At 45.8% G+C, this 26,135-nt stretch overlaps 1 protein-coding gene across 1 annotated transcript in view; it reads left to right on the plus strand.

Annotated features, from left to right (window-relative positions):
* Nucleotides 1-145: 145 nt before the first annotated feature.
* The window catches only part of LOC8028332 (chromosome-associated kinesin KIF4), a 32,503-nt gene continuing 6,513 nt past the window's right edge, over nt 146-26,135 (plus strand). The window contains exons 1-5 of the mRNA XM_042290297.1: nt 146-245; nt 2,702-2,931; nt 4,666-4,943; nt 7,739-7,899; nt 16,598-16,689. Of these exons, the coding sequence (XP_042146231.1) occupies nt 2,706-2,931; nt 4,666-4,943; nt 7,739-7,899; nt 16,598-16,689 (757 nt within the window). The 5' untranslated portion in view covers nt 146-245; nt 2,702-2,705. The remainder of the gene's footprint in view (nt 246-2,701; nt 2,932-4,665; nt 4,944-7,738; nt 7,900-16,597; nt 16,690-26,135) is intronic.

Genomic DNA, 26,135 nt, shown 5'->3' on the forward strand with positions numbered 1-26,135 from the left:
GTGGACATCAATTTTTACTGAACCTGCATACTAATAGTGCAAAAAAAAAATCACAAATGCTCAAACTAACCCCTAATGAAGCAGTTAATGTTATTTAATCTTTAATTCCTATGCCGGATTTTTCTCGGGTCCCACGAGGTTAAGTTCAGTTGCGAGGAACTTCTGCCAACATTGCGCCAAAGCTTGGTTTCACTTTACTTATACGGAAAATATAATGACTTGGGCCCCGTTACATGTCCTGATCGGTATGTTAAGATTGTATGAATTTTCAGAACTTTCGATTTTAGCAACAAGGTAGAGGGCCTTAGGGTGTTAAACTGGCGGCTGAAAGTGACCCCAATGGGGCGCAGCCATGTTGCACATTTTTGACCACTAGACACGTGAACTTATAGTTTTACGTATAGATTATAACGAGGTACCGCGCACAGATAATTGCTTATTGATTTTTAATAACTGTACTGACAAGATAAGTTATGTTTCATTCGTTTTAAAAGGGTACTCCAGCGATTTATCCATGGTTTCAGATTTTCTTGAAATTTTGCTAAGCTCGCCAACAAACACCGTTAAAATAGAATCCTAAATATTAGGTCAAAATATATGTTTTTCGCGAAGTTATCGAATTCACAGTTTTTTGGTCCTCACAGTGCTTTTCAAACTGAAAGTCTCTACTGGCAACAACGAAAAAGTGACGTCAGTGGAAGGCAGGGGTTCACTCCTTGGACTGTAGTCACGGTTCCCATCTGGTTTGAAGCAGTTTCATGGTGTCAAATAAATGCTTTGGAAGCTCGCTCCAGTACTCGTGCTCCAACACGGAACAAATGATTGGCATATTCTGTTCTTTAGACTGCTTGCTCGATTGGCAAGCCTGCCCACCACTGACGTCACGGCACTGAAAAGTGCGGGTATATTTAAATGTTGGTTTTTGCATCATTTTCATTTGCCGATTTCACAATAACTATTATGAATTTCACGATACTAAATAGCATACAAAAAAGGGTAAAGGCCGGGGAGTCAAAAAATATAATTAGTTGAGGTAGCTCAAAGAATGTGCTTTTACAACAAGAATTCGGGCAGCTTTGCAATGCCTCTACTAGATGCCATCAGCTGTGGTGCTTTATTTTGGGTTTTTATCGGAGCTAGACACTGATCTCTGGGGCTAACAGTATCGGAAAAATAATTTATCATGCTTTTTACAGCGATTGCAATACAAATATGGCTCAGTTTTGCATTAAAGCTTCAGGACTTGGTACAATCATGTGTCTAGTGGCCAAATTGTACAACATGGCAGCAGCCAAGTGGGGGTAACTTTTACCTGATGAACGGGATACCAGTTTATCGCTCTTAAAGCCCCTCTACCTCGTTGGATTTTAGCCACAAATAACATACTATCCTATTTGATCTCTCTCTCAGTGTCGAGGACTGACAGTACTCAGAATTTGCGCTATATCTCCTATGTACCTAGTCTGCTCTGGCGTGTAAGTAAGTAGCCTTGTTGAGTGCGCTTCTTATAGTGCTCTTGTGTAATGCAGTGAAGCGGCAACCGTGAAGTATTCATCAAAATTTTGTTTATCTTGCTTCGCCGCAATGCATTCGAGTGCTAATGGGAAGCCATTTCCCCAGAGCGGGATGTTAAACGCGCAAATGTCGGGTATACCAAAAAAAAAGGAACTTCTTGAGTGATAATGTAACAGCTCTTAGTTGTAGTAAACATTTTTTAATTAAACTGCGGCTATTACTTATGATAGACTGCAGTATTCTGGAGATACCTCATTGAAATTCTGGACTTAGCTAGGGTGCTCGCAAGGAGATGTATATGAACTGCTCTATAGGTTTATTTTTATTTGTACTCCATTGTTTACATACAGAAAACATATCATTATATATGTTTTACCTGTTTGAGGTCCAATAAATTGAATAAATTATAACCGAGTGAGGTGAATCAATAGAAGGTAGCTTGGGAATAACCTTAATGACTGTCTGGATTGTTTTGAGAAGGCATACATATCATTCACATGCCAATCTTTGTTATTATGAGGTACTACATACCAAATGTCATTGACTTTTATAGTTTAATGACAAAAAAGTTTTTTTTTTAATGTGAATTAAGAATTTATTTTTTATTGCAATCTTTAGAATTTGTGTGAAACATCAATTCGTGTGCTCGAGATTGCTCTAACATTATTTTAGTGGAATCGGCTTTTTGGTTTACATTTTATTTCATACCTATAATGGCCATTCACGGCAGTCCATACTGTCCTCCATTAGTCAGTATCTTGTTGCCATGTCTAGTGCTTTTATGTGCAACTAAACAGCTAGTTCTGTCTCTGAGGAAATCAAACAGGTCTGCTGTTGCGCAGAAGTAGGAAGGCAAAGCATGGCATGTTTTTCGTTACACAAATCTTAATTTAACATATAATATTCACACTGGTATGTATAAAAATGTGTGTGCTTGTGCCCCAAAAGTACTTTTTGCTGCTCCATAATGGATATTTGGCTGCTTCAGAAGGTGCTATAAAATGACTCAGGTCAATTGCATCAGTGTGTTTACCAACTTAAAACAAAGCACCTGATTTTTTTTTTTTTTTTTTAACATAAAACCCAAAAATTAGGTATCCTAAGAGTTATGAGTACCTAAAAAAGTGATGAAGTTGCTAAAGCTTTTATTTGAAGGGAATACCTTGATATCATCTTATCCCTGCAGTGCCATGGCCGAAGGCACGGTGAAGGTTGCAGTGAGAGTGCGGCCGCCCTTTCCGGAAGAGGAGCGAGACCGCAATTTGGACGGGATCATTCGGGTCACCCCAGAAGCAGGCCAGGTGGTGGTTGTTGACGACTATGGATTTACATATGATTATGCGTTCGACACAGCCACCACCCAGGAGGAGATTTATGACAAGTGTGTCGCTGATGTCGTCAGTAAGGTCACTGCCGGTAAGAAAATTCCTGTCTATATGCTAAGGATGCATAGCTATCAATAAATTGACCATCAGTGTTCTTAAGAGCATAAAATGTTACCAGTGGTCAGCTCTGATAGACTACCTAGAGCCAGAAAACAATCAAATGTCTGCTTTGAAAATCTATATTAGTAAACCACTTCGCAGACCATAGCAGTGTCTCGTGAAAAACTGCTTGAGAACTACTATGTAGAAGCTACTTAGGAAGTCTGCAGTTTGCTCACAGATTTTTGTAGAGCATGTTGTGCACTGGGGTATAGGTTACAACCAAATAGTTTCTTTAAAGCATGTTTTGACAACTGCACATATTTAGGTTTTGCACAAAAGCTTTTTTCTTTCAAACGATTGCAGGGTTCAAAGGCAAACTTCAAATCCTGCTTCGATCATGCATAGAGTCATGAGACGTTCCCGCTTGGCCGGGACAGTCCCGTTTTAAATTTTATACCCTCGTTTCTACGTGCAGTCCCATCATTTTGTCTGAATAAAACAAAATGCCCCATTTTCTTGGGAACTTGCTTGCTAATTCAGTACCAAGCGAGTGAAAGAAAACAAAATGTTTGTCTGTGTTAGTGTATAAGCATGAACATGCTAGTATAAAAACGTTATCTCCAGTAGAGTATGATATTTAGCGTTTTCTGTGGCTCCACTTGCCAACAAGTTTTGTTCACATGGATCTGTGCACTGGGCCCTTTTTTATATTGCTACATTTTGCATGCTTAGGTTTTGCAAAGGGGGTAAGAAAGGTGCTTGTGTGCTCGGCTGCTCAATGAAAGGCCCCAGAAAAGTTTGCGTTTTAGCGATTTATCGATGGACAGAATAGTATCGGAGCATTTTCCTTCTTTCTTGCCTTGCAAGGAAGGGGGGCCCCCTTCTTCTCCCCTTTCCCTTGATGTCCTGTTTTCTGCTTTGAGGAGTGTGCTCACCCTAATCATGCACCAACATGTTGTCCCTATGCAACGAGAAATCAGGAATGCATGTGTAAAATTAAGTTATCCTCTAAGTTATTCTCTAACCTAACCTTCTACCTAATGGACGTTGGGAATCGCATATTAATGAGGTAGGCATTGTTTTATGACTGGGACCACTTTTCCCGGCTTCCATTAAGCTCTGCCAGTCAGAGGAGCTCTCCAGCCAGTTAATCAGTGAATCCCGTGCTGTCTATATGCACGTTCATGGGCTCTCAATTACTGTAGGTTCCCCCAGGCTGTCGTCAGGGGTTCCTGGAACCCCGAAATTTCATAGACTATTCTTGACCCTAAGTAATTAGGTATTCTTTCAGTTTAAGCACCTTTTTGGTGTATCTTAGCCACCTGTTTGTGCATAACTATGAGCCAAACACTATCTAGTATGTGCATTGTTGTTCTCAAGATCTGCACTACTTTAGTGCTGAGACTACGAGGGGTTCCTCAGCTATCAGGCATGACAAAATAAAGGCTCCTAGAAATCGAGAAGTTTAAGAACACCTGTATCATACTTCGTTTCACCTCACCTTTGCCCACAGCTACGAGCCCTCAAAGCCAGTCTCATGCCGTGTCGTTGTCACGTGACCTACGCGAGGGGCGCAGCGACTCGTGAAAGCGCAGTCACGTGAACCGTTCACGACGCTGGATTGGCTTCGACAGTTCGTAGCATTTGCTGTGCTCCGTCGTAAGGTGAAAAAGTATACATAGTACACTATATTGGGGTTGGAATAATTTCTGGTTCTCTCCAGGCTATAACTGCTCCGTCCTCATGTACGGCCAGACCGGTTCCGGAAAGACCTACACGATGGGAACCGACTACAGGGCAAGCGGAGGGAACGGAGCGAGCCCTGGCATAATTCCGAGGGCTTTAAACGATCTGTTTGAAAGCATCTTGGACACGGAGGCCTGCAATTGGTCCGTTGAAGTGTCCTTCCTTGAGATCTACAACGAAAGTGTCTACGACTTGCTCACTGACCGCAAGAGCAGGGAGCCCATCCAGATCCGCGAACACGGGAAGGTGGTTATGGTAAGAGCCACTCTCGGAGGGCAGTACGTCCGTTTTGTTTTGTTCTATACTCTGGGTACCCCTCGAGGGTTTTAGACTTTAACTAACAGATATTCTACATCTGAATCGGCAGATTTCATACTTGGAATACTGCCAGGAAGCATGTCATCCGGCTGATATGGTTGCCCATGCTAAACTTAAATTGTGTAAATAAGCCTCAAACTTTGCACTTTGCTTGAATGTTCCGTGAAACCTTCAAAGACAGATACCTCCATGTTCCAGGTACTACTTCTGGACTGGTACAGTCTCGCAGAACGCTGGCGTAGCACATGTCCTTTGGCATATTCACAATATGAGGGATAAGTGACAGACCCTTAAAGTAAAGTTTGAAACCTGTTTTTCCACAAAGATATTGTAAATAAATTAAAAGGTTGAAGAGAAATGACGTTCGGCAAGTTTAGCTAAAGCCGAATTCCAGGCACCATCTCATGGATCTGTGTGGACAGATTTTTATTTGTTTAAACAGAAGCACTTTTTACTTTCAACTGCGTCGCCAGCCTCTAAAAAAATTTGACATCGACAAAGCAACACTCGGTTGATTTCTTTGAAGACGGTTTCTTTTCATAGTCACATAATGCATACTTCAGGGGCTCGCAAGCTATTTGGGACAAATTTTTCACCCGGGATGCCCCTACCTTTTGAGTTTGAAATAAATGAAATATATTAGATTTCTTATGAAAATAATTAAACCAATTGAGTGATCGCTGACTTGGGACCAAGCACAATGTAAAGAATCTTTAAATTTGTATATAAATTAATCAAACAAATGTTTATACAAAAAAAAATGTTCCCGTATAAGTAAGCAAAAGCAACTGTTTTTGATTTTTTATAAAGGTAAAGCACAATCCTTTCGAGGAACGCACGCAGTGGTTCTATTTGTCACAGATTAAGATCCTAAATGCGCGATCATAAACTTACCTTGCATTTCTTATCACAGATGTTCCGCGACTATCATTAAGAAAACCTGCGCTGTGGCCTCTCAACCCTTGTACTGTCGTATGTGAAATTCTCTTGGTGGATTTGGAGCGATCCAAAAGTGCTCCATGCTACCACATTTCGTGGGGTAGATGTGAGCGTGCGCTTTCATATCCAATAAGATGCCAACAAAAAAAGTGCTCTAAAACCTTTCCAAATCCAGAAAAAAAATTCCCCATTAAAATCATCCTCATACTGAATGTGCACCAGTGCTATTGCCGATTCCTGTGCCACCTCTAGCCTCTACACGTGTATCCAGTATGCTGACGTCATTAGTGAAAACTTGTTTTAAAATCAAGTGCATAAATCTTGCACCTTATCATGACATGGAATTAGATAGTAAAGGTAAGCAACAAACGACACTTCACAGAGGAAGGCGTAAAGTTGTGGTGAAACTAAACAATAAACACAAATACAAGCATTCACCAAAGCATGAAGGGGAGAGCTAAGCAGCAAGTTTGGAGCCAGCTTATGGTGTCCCCGTCATGTGATTCAAAGATGGCAGCGACCATGCAACAGTGATTCTCAAACGTGGTGCTGTGGGCTCGCTGGGGCCCACAAAGTTTTCGCCTCAACCCTCAACATCCCTCCACCCACACATTTTTTTTTTTCTTTAAAAAAAAATTGTTTTTATTGACCCCGGCAAGGTTGTGCAAGGTACAGCCGTCACCTTATAAAAGGTACAGCCATCACCATCCTTCTATCCATTCATCCTTTTACTTGATGCTTCTCGCTTCTGTCTATTACAGTAGAGGGTGCCCTCTTTACACTGCAATTACCTATAGTTCGTTGCAACTCAAGATCGAAGGGCGAGGGTAAGACAGGTCGGAGAGGAGGAAGCAGACGGAACGCTGGAGGAGAGATGGGGAAGCCTCCTCTCTTTAGGGTTCCGTCTGCTTCCTCCTCCTCGACCCGTCTTACCCTCGCCCTTCATTCTTGAGTTGCAACAGACTATAGTTGTCCTATTTTATACCCCCCTTCCCCCACTGGCATGGGGCCCCCATCACTTTGGCGTGTCCCCACGGAGTCCCAGATACATCCATGCTTGAGAACCACTGGTCTATAGGTTGCTTTCTTCCCCAAAATTTTTCGTTGATGTGTTATATACAATAGTGCAACTTATGTGTTTTTACAGCGGAGCATTTAAGGGCTAGTTTTCAGAGTTTCATGTCCGTGAACAAATAAATCTCGACACAACGCTTTGGACAGCTACCGCCATCTATGAGTGTCGGCGGCAACCAGACGTAATTGGTTGTCTGGTTGCTGCCGTCGCTCATAGATGGTAGCATATAGTACAGCTCCGCTGCTCTTCTTCACGAGAGTGGAAAGGCTGAAACTTTTTTTGTTTAAATGTGCACCTTAGCTGTGCAAGATTAGGCTGTATCAACATTTATGGCAAAGAAAATGGCAGAGTACCTGTTGATGGCCCGCACTTCCAGCGGTCCAAAGACAGTTTGCAGCTGCAGGCCTATGCAAAATAAAGTGACTTGTACAAAGGAATACGACTTATACCGATAATGAGAAAACCCGAAAAGTCAGTCGTTATAACCGATTATCGTTGTATCTGGACTAGACTCCGAGCGTTTCTACTCCAAAAACTCTAGAAACTGATCATTATAAGCAGGAAATAGTTATATCTGGTGTCGGTATAAGTGGATTGCACAGTATACCAAATTTTTCGTGGAGACAACCATTTATAGGGGGTACGACTTCTACAACAATATGACTTGCAGAACGCAAGTTATGATGCATGTAAAAGAGAAAGGGTGGCGGGATCTCAGCTTCCAGGGCTGGTGCGGAGGGAGGTGAAGACGCCAGCCGAGGCCCTGCAGTGCTTGGAGCAGGGCTGCTGCACACGCAGCACAGGGGCCACGCTGGTCAACAGCTGCTCCAGCCGGTCCCATGCCATCTTCACCGTCCACCTCAAGTGCCTGCTCGAAGGGTCAGCCTCTGCCCTTGCATCGCCGCAGTTCGGGCTTCTGGTCGAGCCAGAGTCTTGTCTTAACTCGAGAAGCTGCCGGAAAAGCACGTTGCAGTATGCATATATAGCATGTAACTACCGTATTTACACAAATATAAGGCGAGATATATTTTTAAATCGTCTGCCTCAAAATGCGCTTTGCGTGTTATCTTCGGAATCGAGCTCGGTCACCAGACGCCTGAGCAAGGGGGGAAAGCCATCCCTTTGACGGAATGAAGGGAGTTGGAGGGAACATTGCACCATGTGAAAGGAGTAAAAGCGAATCTGGAAAGATCTTGTCACCCTTGTGACGCACACGCTCAAACTCAAAAACACGGCACGAGAAGAGCGCAAGTTGCGAGCGGGATGGGAACCCTAGGGTGGGGTGAGGGACGAGGGCGAGAGCCACTCCCACCAAGTTGAGGTGGCGTATCGAGCTTCGAGTATCTGTAACACAGCATCATCAGCATAGCGCCAAACGGAACTTGAATTTCTTTGTTCCGCGTGTGTTGAAGTGCTTTTTTTTTCCCAGTCTTATCTAGAGTCGTTCCTGTTTTGCACACCAACAGACCTCAAATGGAGAAGAGAACCCAGTATGCCGCATCTTTTAAAAAGAAGGCAATCCTCGTGTCCAAACACGTCAGTAATTCGAGTGCGGCGCAGCGTCTCGGGGTGAGCGAGTCGACGATCCGGGGATGGAGACAAAACCGCGATCGGATTTTCCATGCCGCATCTACCCGAAAGGCCTTCCGTGGACCGAACAGCGGTCGTTACTCTGATCTCGAAGAGACTCGCAGAGTTTGTACGGGAACGTCGCTGCCAATTTTTTCACGTGAGTACGGAAACAATTCAGCTGAAAGCGAGGTAGCTTGCACGAGAGGCTGGTCTCTCTCGTGACACCTTTAAGGCCAGTCGCCGTTGGGTCCAGAAGTTTTCATGCGTTGCGCTGGTTTTTCACTTCGTTGGGGAACTTCAATATGCCTGAAGCTCCCAGTTGACTAGGAAGAAAAGCTGATAGCATTCTAACGTCGTGATCCACTTACGCACACACCGCAAGTACATGATCGGTTAGATCAACAATGCGGATGAAACTTGCGCCATTAAACCCCAATCATAATAATGCGGATGAAACTGCATTCTTCTTGGATATGCCGTCCAACTATGCCGTGGACGTTCGTGACACGAAGGAGGTGCACCTCCGTACAACAGGCAATGAGAAAACTCAAGTGACGGCAATGCTGGCGTACACAGCTGACAGACACAAGCTGCCGCCCTTCCTCATCTTCAAAAGGAAGACAATTCTGAAAAATGAGTTTTTCCTTCCCCGCATGCACATCAGGTGTAACGAGAAGGGGTGGATGAACAGTGTGATGGTGCACAAGTGTCTTTGCATCGTGTCAAACAATTGTCCAGGTGCGGCGTTGGCGAAGACGTTCATGCTCGTGCTGGACGCCTTCGGGGGACACTTGATTGACGAAATCAAGAACGTGATTAGGGAGGCCAAGAGCGACCTCGTGGCGATCCATGGGGGCATTACTTCCCAACTGTAGCCTCTCGATGTCTGCATCAACAAACCCTTCATGAATTGTGTACGAAGGGAGTACGAGGAGTGGCTTGCCGAAAATAACAAGGCGCTCACACCAAAGGGACGCGTCAAGCGGGCATCGATCTCACAAGTCGCCCAGTGGATTGTGAACGCATGGGAGGCTATGCCGCGCTCAATTGTGTTGCACGCCTTCCTCAAGTGTTGCCTCTCCAACAACATTGATGTTACAAATAACGGCGCAGTGCTCATGGACAGTGGCAAGGTGATCAGCAACAACAAGTTAAAAAAAAGTATGTAGACTTTTGGGGACCCCACCAGGGGGCCATGCAGTTCACACGGACCTTGCATGAGCTCCCGCTTTTTCAACGGTTCATGGCTGCCCAAGTCCACTTATCACCCTTAAATAGTTATTAACGGCTTCCTACAACCATGGCTGTCTCGTTGATACCATCCACGTTGACCTAGGACCACTTATCCAACCAAAATCGCCCTTTGAAGAACCAACCAAGCCGGCAGCCACCGCCGGGCCTACTCCCGCCCCACCCAGATGGCTGTTACCGCCTCCTCGCCGGTGCTCCCAGCACACAACCAAGCCTCAGCTGCCGCTCTGCTCCCGGCGCACAACCACACCGCACCCGCCAACACGCACACGACTACGGAAAACTCGATGGAATTCGACGCGCTCAGCGGAAGCACAATCCCGGCCCTCAGCCCCTGGCAGCAAATACTACAAGAGCGGCGCAACTTCAAACAAGCCGCAGCTACACCCCCGCTTCTTGCACCCCGCACTCAGCCGACCTCTCCACGAACCACACCGGTGCCTCGACTCCCTGATACAGACTATAAAATAATCTACCGACCTCGCACAGGACTCTGCGTAGCTGCTTGGAAGGACCGCAGATGACCCAAAGCATACAACAGGCAAGTAAGATCCCTGACCACAAGTTCAACACCTACGTGACAATACAAGCCCAAGCATCGCAAAATCTCATTGTCACAAGCACGCCCGACGAAAACTGTGCCACGGTACTCAGTGAAATTACCGCGCTGCAACTGGGCACAACAACGCACAAAGTCCTACCATACCTAAAGCCGCTTCCAGGTACGGATTGGACCAGGGCACCACCACGGAACAACTACCCTACATCCTCGCACCCAACGGACCCAGTATACTGCATGCACGAATGCTGGGCGCGCCTCCACCTCTGCACTCGTAGATTTCGAAGGACCCCATGTGCCATTTTACATCAAAGCCTACGGCCTCTTCAAACGATGCCGCCTGTATCGACAAACTGTGCAATGCTGCACACAGACGGGACGTTTGTCCTACCCCTAATACACTTGTATGTGCCCAGTGCCACACCAAAAACCCCACATCTGACCACGACTGTGCATCCACATGCCAAATCTGTGGCCTGGATCACCCTACGGCCAGCAAGGACCGTCGCGAAAAATTCCTACCATCACCCCACCCTTGCGTGTCCGGGAACGTGCATTCCCCAAGCAGCAGACCTTCCACAACCCGTCCAACTTCCCAACCCAGTCAACGCCTCAACAACCACAGAAGCAACACCTTCAATGCTCAACCCATTACCAGGTGAGCTGGTCAGCTGTTGTTGCACCCCACCCCTCCCCCTACCTTATTTCCTGACCCCCGCATGCACTCCCTCGAAAAAGAAAATGCTCTCCTACGCCGACAACTGGAAGCTACTGAAAAACGCACCGCAATCCTAGAACAATGCATTGAGCAGCTACTAACCCGAATGGAGCTCCTAACGCCATCACGTGCCTCCTCTGCACCGCAAACACACATGTCCCCTCTCCCACTACCCTGGACACGGGACGCCTAGAACGCCTTATACATGACATGGGCAACCAGATTGACACCTGTTTTGCATCCCTAGAACGACGCTTCGAAGACATCGAAGAAACCAAACGCAAAGCCCACAAAAAACCCAAGCACCGCAATGCGCCCAAAACCACGACAACACGGCCCACACTATCCTATCCGACGATGACACTTTCCAGTCCACCTAAGGACGACTCAGCGCATCCACCCTCGCTACTCCTATGGCAATGAAACTGCAGATAGTACCGAAGAAAACAAGCCTCACTCTTTCCACTTACACAGCAGCACTCACCTGACATCATTGCCCTACAAAAACTGACATCAACCACATTACATTACAAGGATACACATCATACACCACAGACCCCACATTCAGAACGGCCATCCTCGTCCAAACTACCCAAACGGCCCAACCACATGCCCTTCCCACCACAATAGACTACACTTTCATTGAACTGCTGCCCCACAAGAAGACCCATACCAGCCTCTATATTCTAAATATATTTAACTCGCCCACCTCACCCCTCTCTGAAATAGACCACCTACTGAAACATGTACGACAACGCACCAAAGGTCACAAAGTCGTTGTCCTAGGAGACTTTAACGCTCCACACACAGCCTGGGGCTATCTCAAAAACAACCGAAAAGGCACTCAACTACAAGAATCTGTACAACAAAATAATCTCCACCTCTGCAATACCCCCCATAGCCCCACCCACATCGGAAACAGCGTTTCAAGAGACACCTCCCCAGATCTCACGTTCACCTATAACATCAAAGACGCCAGTGGTCTTGCCTGAAAGAAACCTTAGGTAATGACCACTACATCATTCAACTCCAAATCCCCCACCGCAAAAACAGCCAGCAGCGAATTGGCATGGCCCAACTAACTAACTGGGAAAAATTTCAAGAAAACTCCCCCACCAACCCTATTTACAGTCTAAAAGAATGGACCATCCAGCTCCTCACCGAAGCCGCCAAACACACCAAAGAAGTACCGCTAACTAAGACAACCCAGTGATTGATGTTCACCTCTGGGACACCCAAAACGGACTCCTTAAACGATGGAAAACACGCAAAACAAACCGTAAGCTGCGGATCCGCATCGCCACACTAACGCTCGAAGCAGAAACCTATGCCTGCCAATTAAGCCAACAAAACTGGTCTCAATTTTGCAATAAACTCCAAGGAACACTGGGAGCTCGTCGCACCTGGCACCTGCTCTGTTCCCTCATGGGAACAAAAGAATTCAAATCAACTACGGCGCACTAACTTCGAAGGCTTATACACAAGCACCCAGGCACTGAGCAAGACCTTATACAAGAACTAAAACAACCCCTCGAAGCAACATCATCAAACCTACCACAAGTTCTTCCACCATACACCGGTACCCCTAATCCAGAACTAGGTGAACCTTTGTCCATCACCAAAATCGAAGCCGCAGTGCACAACCTCACAAGAAACACCACCTTGGGAAAATACAAAATTCCAAACAAACTACTTTGAAACCTCGACCCAAGAGCCCCTGAAAACCTACTACATTAAATCAACAATCACTGGACAGCTTGCTCTTTCTTCTCCCAATGGAAACATGCAGATATAACTCTCATACCTAAACCGAGAAAACCCCTAAACCCCAAAAATCTATGATCCCTCTCCCTGACATCCTGTGTCAGAAAACTTCTAGAACATATGGTCCACAACCGATTTTCACCCCACATTGAGGAAAACGTTTACTTCCCGGATACGACGTATGGATTCCGTCCACATCTCTCAACCCAAGATGTTCTTCAGCTGAAAGAAGACATCATAGGCAAACTAACAAATCACCACAAATTTTCAATCCTAGCACTAGACATCAAAGGAGCATCTGACAACATAACGCACCAATGAATCCTTCAAGATCTCGCCTCCACTAACTGCAGCCAACGTCTCTACAGCTACATTATCTCCTTCTTAACCAACCGCACCGCAACAGTGGGTATCGGGCACCTCCGTTCCGACATTTTCCAAACTATACCTAAAGGAACCCCACAAGGATCAGTGATATATCTCCACTACTCTTCAACATAGGCATGAAGGAGCTGCCTCCTCTACTACAAACGATCCCCAACCTCCGACACGCCATATATCCGGATGACCTCACACTCTGGACACCCATGGGCTCCATAGGTGACTAACAAGACACCCTCCAAGCTGCCATCCAAGTAGCACAGCAATACCTGCCAGCACAGGGGCTGGAATGTGCCCCCGAAAAATCCGCCTTACTTACACTATGCAAAGGAACACCTAAACAATGCGCCAACTCCATACCCAATCCGTAACTCAGCATCAATAGTCAACCCGTCCCCAACGTACCCCATCTCCGAATACCTGGGGCCCACCATACCCCAATACGGATCGGGTGCCCAAACAATCCTCCCCTGCAACAAACTCTCGCACAACTCGTGCACCTCATCCATTGCGTCTCTCACCAAAGATTTGGCCTCCAAGAAACAGGTAGTACTTTTCGCCTCGAACAAGCCATCCTCATTTGCCGAATATCATATGGTACTCCGTATTTAGCCCTAAAACCCTCCAAGCAAGTCAAACTAAACACTGCGATACGGCAAGCCTACAAAACCGCACTGGGATTGCCCCCCAAAACGTCAACAGAGAAACTACAAGTAGGCATCCACAACACGTGGGAAGAAATCTAAGAAGTGCATCGACTCTCACAACATACACGCCTCCAGCTCACCTCCACGGGTAGAGCCACGCTCCACCGGCTAGGATATTCAACCCCACAAGAACAAGATCAGAAGACATGCATTCCCCTAGCCATATGACAATCCATCAAAGTGGCACCAATCCCACGCAATATGCACCCGACATACAACAAGGCACGACGAGCAGCAAGGTCCCGAGCCATCCGTGCACAGTACGACTATTTCCCCTTCACTCACTATGCAGACGCATCTCCATACCCCCCCAAATCTACCCACGCTGCCAGTGTGACCGACGCCAGCGGAAAAGAACTAACAGCAGTCACGGCCCTTACGGCATCCATAGAAACAGCCGAAGAGGTTGCCATCGCCATAGCCGCCACCACTGGCGAAGAAGATCTAACTATACTCACCAACTCCCAAGCTGCATGCCGCAACTTCCTCATCGGATGGATAACACAACCAGCATTGGCTATCCTACAACAATTGAAACAGCTTCCAGAAATACACACTGTCTGGTCTCCTGGACACGAATCTCGAAGGAAAAGAGGCAGCACACGCCACTGCCCGCGTCCACACACACTGGGCCGTTTCCCAAGAGGGAGCAGACTTCCAAGCTCAAGACAACCTCAAGCCCACACTTCAAAAATAAGCCGATATACTCGCCCACTACCGGCACGGGCACCAACAATATCCAGCACCCCACCCGCAACTATCCAGAGCCAGAGCTACCATCATCCGACGACTACAAACTAATTCTTACCCCCACAATGCCCTACGTCACGCCATGTACCCTTTCCTATACCCCGCTTCTTGTAAATACTGTCCCCACCCTGGCACCCTATGCCATCTAGTATGAGAGTGTCAACTAACCCCATCCCTTACTCCGAATCCCCTATCCACATACGAGCAGTGTGTAGCACGGCTGACCAGCCCCGACCTCCTCCCAGCGTAGCCTGGTGGAGAGGGCAGGAGTGACCAGCACAGGCCAGGGTATCCCGGGCTAGAGAAAACCCCCCACCAGGCGGGTGTCCAGACATCAGCACCTAAGGCTTACCATAATAAAGTTTATTCCTCCTCCTCCTCAAGTGCACTAGCATTACGTGGCATCAGTTCGTGTATAATGGTAATATTTTTTTTTTATATTTTATGCCATCAAAATTTGTCCTCTCGTTATATTCATGCAAATACGGCAACGCTTTTAAGGCAGTTTAGACTGCCCGCAAAAATCAATTTCTCAACGTGTCGTGCTGCAATTTACTATAGAGGTGCAAGCAGGTGGTGGAAGTTTATGGCAAACAAAAACTAGGAATAAGCTTGCCTCAATCAAAAGAAGGAAAAATCCAAGGACATCTAAGCACTTCTTATTAGTTGTGAATGCGAAAGCATGAATGGCGTTCTTCCGCTCCCTTAGTTCATCTGCGGCGTAGTGGCACAACGGTCACGTTCCGACGGCCGAGCGCGCACTCGTGAGGTGGCCGCGCCGCACTGGGCTCTGCCATGCACCCTCTCCGGAGTTTGCCTGGGCAGGCTTTGCTGCCAGGCCTGCGCTGCTGCACCTCTTATCGGCGACCGGGCCGCTGCGTGCGCTGCGCCTGCACTGCCATAGAGCGGGCTTCCCTGGTGGCGTTTTGTGGAACTACGCTGCACGAGAGCCACTGGGAGCCTATCCATCAGATTTCTGCTACAGACGGCATTGGGACAGGGGAAGGGGCCGTTTGGCGCTGCTTTAAAGCTAATGACGTCGATTCGCTCCATGGAACGGTTAATGCTTTCGCATTAAAAGACAGAAACCGGTTTTGGGCCATTTACAGACAATGCACACATAATGAGAAGTGCTGCTTACAGATGGCATACGCCTCGTCTAAAGGGTGCTGGCCGATTTGTTTTTTTTTTTTGCGGGGTCGTCTGCTAGCACAACCTGAATCGGCCAGCTAAATCTGTCACTGTGTCTGGCCACACAAAATACGTACAGGAAAACAGGCTTTCTCTAGCCTTTCCGGACTTCGTCCATACGCTTGTGCATTGGGTCATGTGACGCCAATTTTTCCACTAAATGGGACAGGGAAACACTTGGTGCATAGGTCACGTGACATCAATGTTCCCGTCAAATTTATGGGAGAAACTGAATTGGTGTATTGGTCACGTGGCCTAAGGTCAGGTAACATCAATTTTCCCGCTAAAAGTAGCGGGGTAACCTAATTTGTGTTTAGGTCACATAAAAATAGCTGGAAATGCGCGGACGGACAGTTGGACAAATGGATTGTCGATTGCTTCCTTCATGAAATAGCAGGCGCTCACAATTCAAGCTCTTGTTCGATTACATCGCCCATGGGACGCGATTTCTAACAGAAATTCAGCTTCTTTCTTTCTTTTTGGTCCCATTGAGACATCGCCTACCCTCCTTTTCTGATAAATTCGAGGTGGCTAGATGGTGGGTGACGACTCGGGATATCGCGGTAGTTGAACTGCAGGGAGCCATTATAATTTTGTGTTGTATATTTTTTATGTTTCCACAAGGAAGTTGTGGTAGCATAAAAACCTGTGTTTGGGCTGATCTGAGCACTGCAATTTTTGCAGAACGCTGTTCATGTCTAAGCTTCAGCTGGTGGACCTGGCAGGGTCAGAAACCATCAAGAACACTCAAAGTGTCGGAGCCAGGCGCAAGGAAGGTGAGTCCACGGAGGTCTAACTTGTTGCTCTACCCACATTACTCAAAATGCATCTATGTCCCGTCGGTGTTTGTGAGCAATATTTTTTTTCTTCGTTTGTTTCAGTGATGGAAGTGCGGCGCCATTTGCGCCAAATTGCACTGTGTACAGAAGTCTGCTACATTTTGCGCCAAAATGTCATTTTTGCTTAGAATTGCACCACACCTGCACCAAAATAGGCTTAGACAAAAAAAAAAATATTTTATTGCTTGACTTAAATATTGAAAGAAGTAGAAGGCAAGAAAAATGGTACCAAATGTATTTGACAGCATTTCTACTCGTTGTGTACATCGTTTCACGTTAGGTCAAAGCATAGTCAAAGGTTCGAACCATGGAGGTAGGAAGCTTTTGGAGACGACATGACGCTGTAGAGAGGGACACACCCTTACTAATGACCGAAACCAAGAGACGCTAGTGGACGAAAAGGAGCTGGCGTCCAATAGCGTCCCAAGTCGGCTTTCAAAATTTCAACTTTTTTTTTCACTCTCATATTAAACGCACCCCCAACTCCGACGTCAAAATTTTGTCCCCCTTCCCCCACGCGCGCGAAATGAACACAATTTTTTTTCCTGGTGCAGCGAGGTCGCGAATGCATGGGCAGCGTGGGCGAACGAAACGTCTTGCAAAAGGTGTTAAAAAAATAAAAAAAGATTCAATGGAAGCAAGAAAAAAAACATGGAGAGGAGCTTTTTTTTTTTTTTTTGCACAGCCCAGTCTGGATTTTGGGGTCGCGCGCGCAAGGAGATAAGAAAGATAAGCGGAGAAGCCCTTGCCTAAGCAAAAAACCCTTAGAACTAAGAGGAAAAAAACAAACAAAGAAGTGCTTTTTTTTTTTGCACAGCGCAGTTTGGTTGCAGGGTCGCGTGCAAGAAGGTAAGAAAGAGAAGCGGAGTAGTCCTCGCCTATGCAAACAAAACAGCTTGCAAAAGGCGGCAAAAAAACAAAAAAAAAAAAAACCACGGAACTAAAAGAAAAAACAAAAAGGGGCTTTTTTTTTTTTGCACAGCCTAATTTGGTTACGGGGCCGCGTGCCGCGGGCAAAGAGATAAGAAGTTATGTTGATTTTTCAGGATAAGAGGTCTGTTCATTATGCGAGTAAATATGGACGCAAAAATTTCACTTCGCGTAATGAACACCCCCCCCCCCCCCCCCCAACTTTGCATTGATTTTTCGGAAAAAAAAGTGTGTTCATTCTGCGAGTAAATATGGTAGTTTAGCCCGTGGGTTTCCACGCCCCAACCGGCGTGCCAGGTGCGGCCCGCAGAAGCCTTCTGACCGACACGTGGCTGGCAGCGATCTTTGCAATGATGCCCGCCTCTTGGCACGCTTCCAGTAGGTCCGCTGCTACGGGCACAAAAATGTGTGCACAATAAAGAAATGGCACCGCGACGCGCACAAGACGCATCGTATTTGTTCTGATTCATATCCTAGCTGCTGATAGGTATTCCGTGGAATATTTATTGCGCCCTGTCATATTGAGTATTATCACTCATTGTCCCTGGTTCCATGTCTGTGTAACTAGCTTTAAATTCATTACCATTCCCATGTATATACCAACTCATGTTTACAAACAAACCGGAGTGCCCCTAGCGGATGCCACCTGCACCGCGCATGCGCGATGGAGGGTGGGCAAGAAGCTCGCCGTCGCCCATAACCAAACCTTTGAAATGGGATGTTGTCATCGTCGGTGCGAGTCCCCGTGCTCTTTTTCGCGTTAGAATGGTTTATTCTACGTCCTCCTGACAATGTCCGACTACTTGTGGCTTCAGCTAAATTAACGAGGCTCGATTCACTGCTAAACTTTGCGTGAATAACGTGACTTGCGGCAATTTGTGTCACGTGTACCCCGCAGAATGGGCGCTAAAGCCTGACTCCCATGATGAGATTCTGCTCGCTATTTTCAGTCGCGACGTCGCTCGGGCTGCAAAAGCGTGGACTGTAGCTGAGATGGTGGACGTCGATACGGAAAATCGCAAGTAGAATCGGGCATTACAAGTCTGTGATAGCCTCTGGTAACAGTGATCAACATCTGCTTGTATCTACTGTTTACACTGAGCCTACTTAACCCAACCAACCTTCAAACTTAAAAGTGTCTTGAGGCCTGCACTTGCTTCTTATTGCAATTATTGGGTCAATGTTTGGTTTATGGGCCGCTGTCATTTGAACGAGCAGACGACAAAAAGCAGACATGTTTGAAAGAGCAGACGACTGTTCGAACGCATGCACAATGGAGTGTGGGCAAGAAGCACCGCGTCCCGCTTTAACAGACCGTTGGAATGTCACGTTGTCAGCATCTGTGTGAGTCCGCATACTCTTTTTTGAGTAGGAATTGTCGATTCTACGTCCTCATAATAATATCCTGCCACTTTAATCGCCTGAACGAAATTATGAAGGCTCGTTACGCCGCTAAACTTTGCATAGTTATACGTGCGGCGATTCATTCGCGTGAACGCCGCAGAATGAACGCCAAAACCATAATGAGATTCTTCTAGCTATTTTCGGTTGCGACGTCACTCGTGCTGAGTGACGCGACAGAGCTGTCGCGAACTGTTTAAACATTTGTGGAGGGCGGAAAAGCGTTTCCTGTGATTTCAGATAACTGGCAACCATAATTTTAAGACACAACATGGCCAAGTGTCGTTACTCTGAAGCGTAGCTTATTTAGTGGCACTAGTAGCGGCGATGATCGACGTTGATACTGAAAATCGGAAGTGGGAAGAGACCAAGCGAATCAGGCGTAACAAGTCGGTAATGGCCACTGGTGCCAATGATCAACATCTTGTATCCACTGTTTACACCGAGCCTACTTAAAAGTCTTTTGAGACCTGCAATTACTTCTTATCGCAATCACCGGGTCAAAGTTTGGTTTACGAGCCACTTTTGTTTGATTGAGCCGACGACAAAAAGCAGACAAGTTTGAAAGAGCAGACGACAGTTCGAACGATTAGGCGGCCGTTTGAATTTGAAGACACACTGAACTCACTGGTGGTCCGGACAACTTTGCGGTTTTCCCTTGTTCATGTTGGAACAAAACAAATGCATCTGGCGACCACGTGTATCTGTGAATTCAAACCAAAGTGTTGCCCACACAAGTAATTGTAGTTCGACAGCATCTGGTTTGCCCTTTTCACAGCCTCCATTCCCATTCTCGGATGAACCGAGCAGGCAGAAAACACACGAAAACTGACCTTCAAACCTTTCCCGACTCTTTTGGTACTGCCCCCGTCGCAGCATTTTGACAAGAAGGCAGATGTTTTGCCTGTTTTTTTTTTCCAAAAGAACACAGGAATGCATGTCTCATACGGTGACTTCTGGCCACAGCCCCAGACCGGAAGTGTGCCCGACGCGTCGCCACCGCGGCATGATGTAACAGACTTGAATTTGTGTAAATAGTACTCGGTGTCCTGTGTTGTAATTATTGCATATTGTCATAATTAATAGACCTTATTCATTATTAGCGCCATCTCTCGGTGGCCACGGGCACTATCAGAGGCTCGGCGCCATCTTTGAGGCTTCACCACCGCCCCGCCGCCCGCCGCAGTACGAACTCCTCTCCCCGCGTTACATTCGTGCACATTCTTGTTGTTGTTTTTTTTGTTTTTTTCTGTGTGTTCTTTTTTTTTTTGTGTATTGATGGTGTCAGCCACTCGTGAATAAATTATGAATATTAAGCTAAAGTTTGTTTTCAGTGGTTTTACTGAGAATCTCTTTTTATAAAAATGAGCTTTATTCCAGCACCAGAGCAGGCCGATTCACACACTGTTTTAGAATCTTGCGTTAACTTGCCTGACCAACTTATTATGCCTTTTTGCGCAAGGACGATTTGTATGATATATTTAGCAGGGCCGTCAGCCGCCGTGCGAGTTTGTTTTTATTTGGCGTTTGCGGCTGCGAGTTTAAAGAATGTGAACAGTTCTTCGCCCAGTGCGCCTTGACCCAGCGTGTGCAGACCCGAATAGCAGAGTTCTATGATGGCGGCGTTGAACGTTTAATCTTTTTTCTCCGTTGTCTTAACCTGAGGAATATTGCAAATACAGTAAAACCTCGTTATAACAAAAAGGGATATAACAAACTAATGGATATAACAAAGCAATCATAATTCCCCTTGCTTGCTAATAGTAGTGGGAAGAAATGGACATTGGCTATAACAAACGAATGGTTATAACGAAATAATTACGATTGTTCCTTCAACTTTGTTATAACGAAGTTTTGCTGTATGATTCCACACACACGAAAAAAACAACAAAAAACATGAAATTAAATTTACTACATACATTTTTATTTAGTTCCTTGGCGAGATCACCGAATAGTAGCTCAAAACATCATTATGAAGAGTGTGTGTGATACAGCACGAATTTATGAAAGTAGTATTTTCATTGCAGCTAAAAAATAAAAGCTATGCTGAAGATCTACACTACCATACTCACAAAAGCATATGCGAGGCGCAAAAACGTAAAATGAAATGACTGGCTTGTCGCCGCGGTGCAAGTAACGTATTAAAAAAAAACACTATTTTAGGGAAAGTGGAAACGTTTTCCTTTTATAATCATAATAATAATAATAATAATACTAAAAAATAGGTTCAGTATTTGTGCATATATCTTTGGCTCCTTGAGAGAAAATGCATTAATAAATGTCAGCGACATTTTAATCTGTTCCTCCTGGTAGCGCGGTTGCATAGAGTTAAATTTCATGCTTACTAGCCATAGAATATGACCAGTGCTCATCAAAGCGGTTGCTTACAGTATTGGCTACAAATAAAAAAGCTTCTCCCGCAGCACGAACCCGATTTTTCGAGAAGTGAGCAAGCGCAACTGTTAAATTCGCCAACAAGTCCAGGTTAGCAGTCAAGAGCCCGCTTTTGTGCTTTCGTCTATATTTCAAAAATGTTTCTCGAACTGCGAGAGTCAAACAATCGCTGCGCATCGCACGTTGCAAACGGCGGCAGCACTTTGCCCGTCGCCTCAAAGATGGCTTCGGAAGGGAGGTTGGCGCCACGTCCCATAGATGGCGGGCAAATCTGAATAAGGTCTATTTTACTGTTCTTACTGTTCTTCTGTTGTATGTGAGTAAACCAAACTTTCTATGTGCTTTAATTTGTGCCCTTTTAGTTTGCTTGGTCACAATTAGTGTATAATGTTTTAACTAGCTGAATATTGATTCTGAAATAAATTAAATGCATTCATTTAGCTTGAATTCTTTTTGTATGTTTAGTCGAACGGGACTTTTTGTTTTTTTTAATTGCATATCTAGGTTTGTTTATTCAGTTTTTCCTGATCTATATTCACCTATTTTATTTTCCGGCCGTCGAGGCTGCAAAAGATCCCAAATCCGGTCCCTTAGCCACAGAGTGTGGGAACCCCTGATTCCCACACTCTGTGGGAACCAGGGTTCTTACGGAGAGATGACGAATGCCACAATGTCACGCTTTTGATGCCGTTTGATTGGTCCCATTGGCTCGTAGCGTCGGCAGCGCTTCGGCTTAAAGCGAAGCGAAGTATAGAGATTGCTCATCAACCGCATTGGCCCCATCATCGTCTTAATTTTCAGACGACGTTGTCAATTTCGGGAACTAAAAGTGGGGAGTACAATTTGCAAAATTGTGGGATGGAGGTTACTGTGATAAGACAGGACCATGGTCTTTTAGTCCTGATGAGATCACTCGATTATTATGTCTCCTGCATGTTTTTGTGCCGTAGCCGCAGTGCACCTTGGCACCTGCTCCGCTTTACCGCCTCTCACCAGCACGCACGTCAAGCTTCACCGCTTTACACTGGTGTTCTAGCATGGGGGAGCACCTGCGTTAGCGCGATTAGCTCGGAAATTATGCTGAGTACCATTATAGATCGACCATCTTCGGTCCTGATTGAAGGTCAAACTTTAGTTTTAAAAAGCTATGCTAAGAAAAGAAAAAAAAAATGGTCTTTATTTGAGTAAATACGGTAGTCAAGTTAGTTCTCGTGCAGCATGCAGTCAATCGAAAGGGCAGCGAACTTTCACTCAACTCTGGTTCAACGCCACTAAAGCGCAGTGTCAGTTTTAAAACAAATTTCGGCTTTGATAATATTTTGGGGGGTTGTTTTTGCAGTTTATATTAGGATCTTGTGTTCTTGAGTTCATAAAAGTTAGGGGAAACATATTTTTGTTGATTGACGTTTTAGTGCGTATGATGGTTATTGCCGGCATTTTGCTGCAACTGAAGTGTCGTGCTATGATTCGTCTTTCAGCCATTTGAAATTTTGAGAGCCCAGATTGTAGAGAAGGTCCATCTGAAATCATGGGGTTGCGTTTGCAGTTTAACGGGCGCCACCGGCGAAGATTGGTCGCAAGTGTGCATGCGCTGCGTTTTCACGTGGCGAGGAGGAAAGAAGGCAGAAAGGCTGAAACACTTCAGTCAACCGACGCGTTCGTCAGCTCCTCGCAGCTCATATTGCGAACGGGGCCCATACACCCCGTGACCCCGATCAAGCAGTTTTAAACTGTAATGCAGGATCTGAAGATTTTTGGGACTGCTGACTCGCCTGATGGCTGCAGCTCCCCTAGTGGTCCCCAAAATTTTCTTTGCTGACTTTTTATCGCTGAATTCAGGCACATGACTCATTTAACGGGTGAAACGTGTGCCATTCGTGTAGTTGCAAAAACCCTAGTCAAAATATAAAGAACCTATGGGACCTTTCAACTCACGCGCTGTGGGCAGCACGTGTGTTGCGATGAAAATCTTCGCCACTGTGAAGGGTGCAACACTCTGCAGGCGAGTCGTTTTCATCGCAACTTTGTGCAGCCCTTCGCTCCTGTCCGTCACACTTACCCTTCCAGCCACCCCATAACCACTCTGACCTGAAAGTTCTAAAAAGTAGGCTGTGTGTTGTTTTTGCATTCCGTTTATTCTTGTCACAAGTGACAGATGAAATATATGTTCAGTATGGTAGATGAACTCTCAATCATTACCATAGATTGACTCTCATATAGCCATGCAATCATCATTTAATTTTGAAGTGACATTCTAACACACGTTGGCATCTGCTCCAAAAGCGTCAGTGGCTGCTCCAAACGAATATTTTGCGAGCTACAGAACCTGCTACAAAAGCTAAAAATGCCACTTCCATCACTGTTGTTTCTTTTCCCGTACTAAGTGCTGTAACCAGGTGCTAAGGCCCAGTCAGAAGGCAATTTCATATTCTTTTGCCCTAGCTCCTCAAACTTTTCTTATCTAAAATAAAAATTATATCATTCTGAACTGAGAGTTGTATTGTGCATGGCATTGTAGAAGATTCCACAATCTTGATTTAGCATTCCTGACTTGGGCAATTGGTGCAAACTCGGGGTAGCACATGTGCTGTGCAATACCTCACTGCAGCAGTTCTGCTGTTGAGATGAGTTATCTTACTTTGTTTAGCTATGTAGTCATTTTGTGGTGAAGGCATTTTTATCAGCACCTTTAACAATGGCATATGTCTCGCTTTACCTTTGCTAGACGTCACCTCTCCGACATTAGGCAAACGCGGTGAAAAGCATGGCAGTCGGGCTCATGTCACTCTAACTAATGAACAAACACGGTACATTATAATGGTGCAATGGGACCATCATCATTGTTCACAAATGCGCACTGCCTGCACAAGCAATATGCTCATGCTCAAGCTCTTGGGCAGCGTTGCTCCCGAGTTAAGTAAGTAAAGATCTTGTATTTGTTTTTATGTGAAACATTTTTTGGCTAGGTGTTCGGCATTTTGTGAAGCCCAGATAAAAGCATGGCTGCAAGGCTCGACACAGATTGGTTGACGGGTGGGAGAGGAGGAGCGAGGTGCTCAGCGCTAATTGGTTAACGAGGAGGTCGTGTGACCAGAGGGGTAGGCGAGGAGGAGCTGGACCACCTGCGCACACTGAGGGAGAGGAGCTCGAGAGTATAGAAGGCTCTGGAAGATCGCCAGGTTTATCGGCCCGATTAGCAGTAGTATTGCTTCATTCTAAGAAAAACTATAGAGTGCACACATGTTATGCATTTAAACCATCTGATGAAGAGTGTGGTGAACATAGACGTCTGGGTTTTGGAAACTGAGAGTATCGCTGAATGTTTGTGATCCCAGAATATTTCACGTATGTAAACACAGTTGCCTAGCAATTTGCCATAAATTTTTCTCTGCTTCGTCTTTTCATAATATACATATTTAATACCTTGCAACCTTACTACCGTCAAATACCGGGCAAGTGCCCACTCAAAATTGAGAGATGATAGCGGAAAAATGTGGGTTGGGTGCTTGTCCGGTCATCAATTTACATACTAATGTGCTGTGCGTATTTCCTCAGAACTTACAAATTTGGGAATGGGCGCTTAGTGTGGAATGGGCAGACGCGCGGTATGCTACGGTAGTACGTACTACAATATGTCAGCTTGTCGTTACTACAGGAGACTACAACGCGGGTGATATTCTTTTCCGCACCACCAGCCTTGTGCCTGCTGCACGATTGTGAACTTTATAGCACTCCCGTGCTTCACACATGCTTTAAGAAGTGTCTAAGATTGACCAATTTAGGGGCTTTTCATGCCACTAAGCAAGTTTTTAATTCGAATTGTATGTTTATTTTCACTAATTAAAACAATAGTTATTTAGCTTTTTGATGTTTGCCGTGGCTGGCAGTTCCTGAAGAGACTCTTTTTTTCCTGAACCACTCTATTGGTAGTAATTTTTTTAAAGTTGTAGATACTTTACACAGATGCCAGATTACAGCCGACGTTGCTGACCTTTTCTTGTCTTACCGAGAAGCTGAGCCACTGAAGCGGGCGTCGACGAGCCTCCACAAGGGCCAATGCTGGGGAGGACACAGATTTTTTTGAGTCGGGGCTCTTGTAAAAAATTTAAGAAAAACTTGTCCCCTGCCCGCTCCCGCTTTCGCACCGCAGGCTTAACCCAATTCCAATAAAAATGAATAGGATCATGTGATCAAGTGAAAATTTCAGGAAAAAGCCAATTGGAATTAAGGGGTTATAAATGAAACCAACTATTGTATTGTACAGCCAGTGGAACGGCCCGGGAAAACCAGTGGTACTAAAAGTACCCACTTGGTCGACTCACTGTCCGGCTCCGCTACTAAGACATGAGTGCGTCTCACAGCGGGTCCGACGGTCACTGAATGGCAACCATGAACCATCCAGCCCCGCCGATCAGTGATCACTTTTATATCCCTCGGCTCCCCTGGAGATCACCCCCGCCACCATGCGGGGGCACCTCCCTACGTGGGAAGTTACGAGGGGCACCACCTTTATGATAGCTTCCCCTGGTATGGACCCCGCCTCAGTGGCTCCGCTTCCATGGGGTAAGCTAGGGTTCCCAGGCCCTTTTTGTCCCCCTCGTCCACATGCGGAACCCCAGTGCTAGGGTTCCCCATCCCAGGTGGGGGGGTTTTCGCCA

Source organism: Ixodes scapularis, unplaced genomic scaffold (genome assembly GCF_016920785.2).
Source record: "Ixodes scapularis isolate PalLabHiFi unplaced genomic scaffold, ASM1692078v2 PGA_scaffold1__304_contigs__length_218370807, whole genome shotgun sequence".
NCBI lineage: Eukaryota > Metazoa > Arthropoda > Arachnida > Ixodida > Ixodidae > Ixodes > Ixodes scapularis.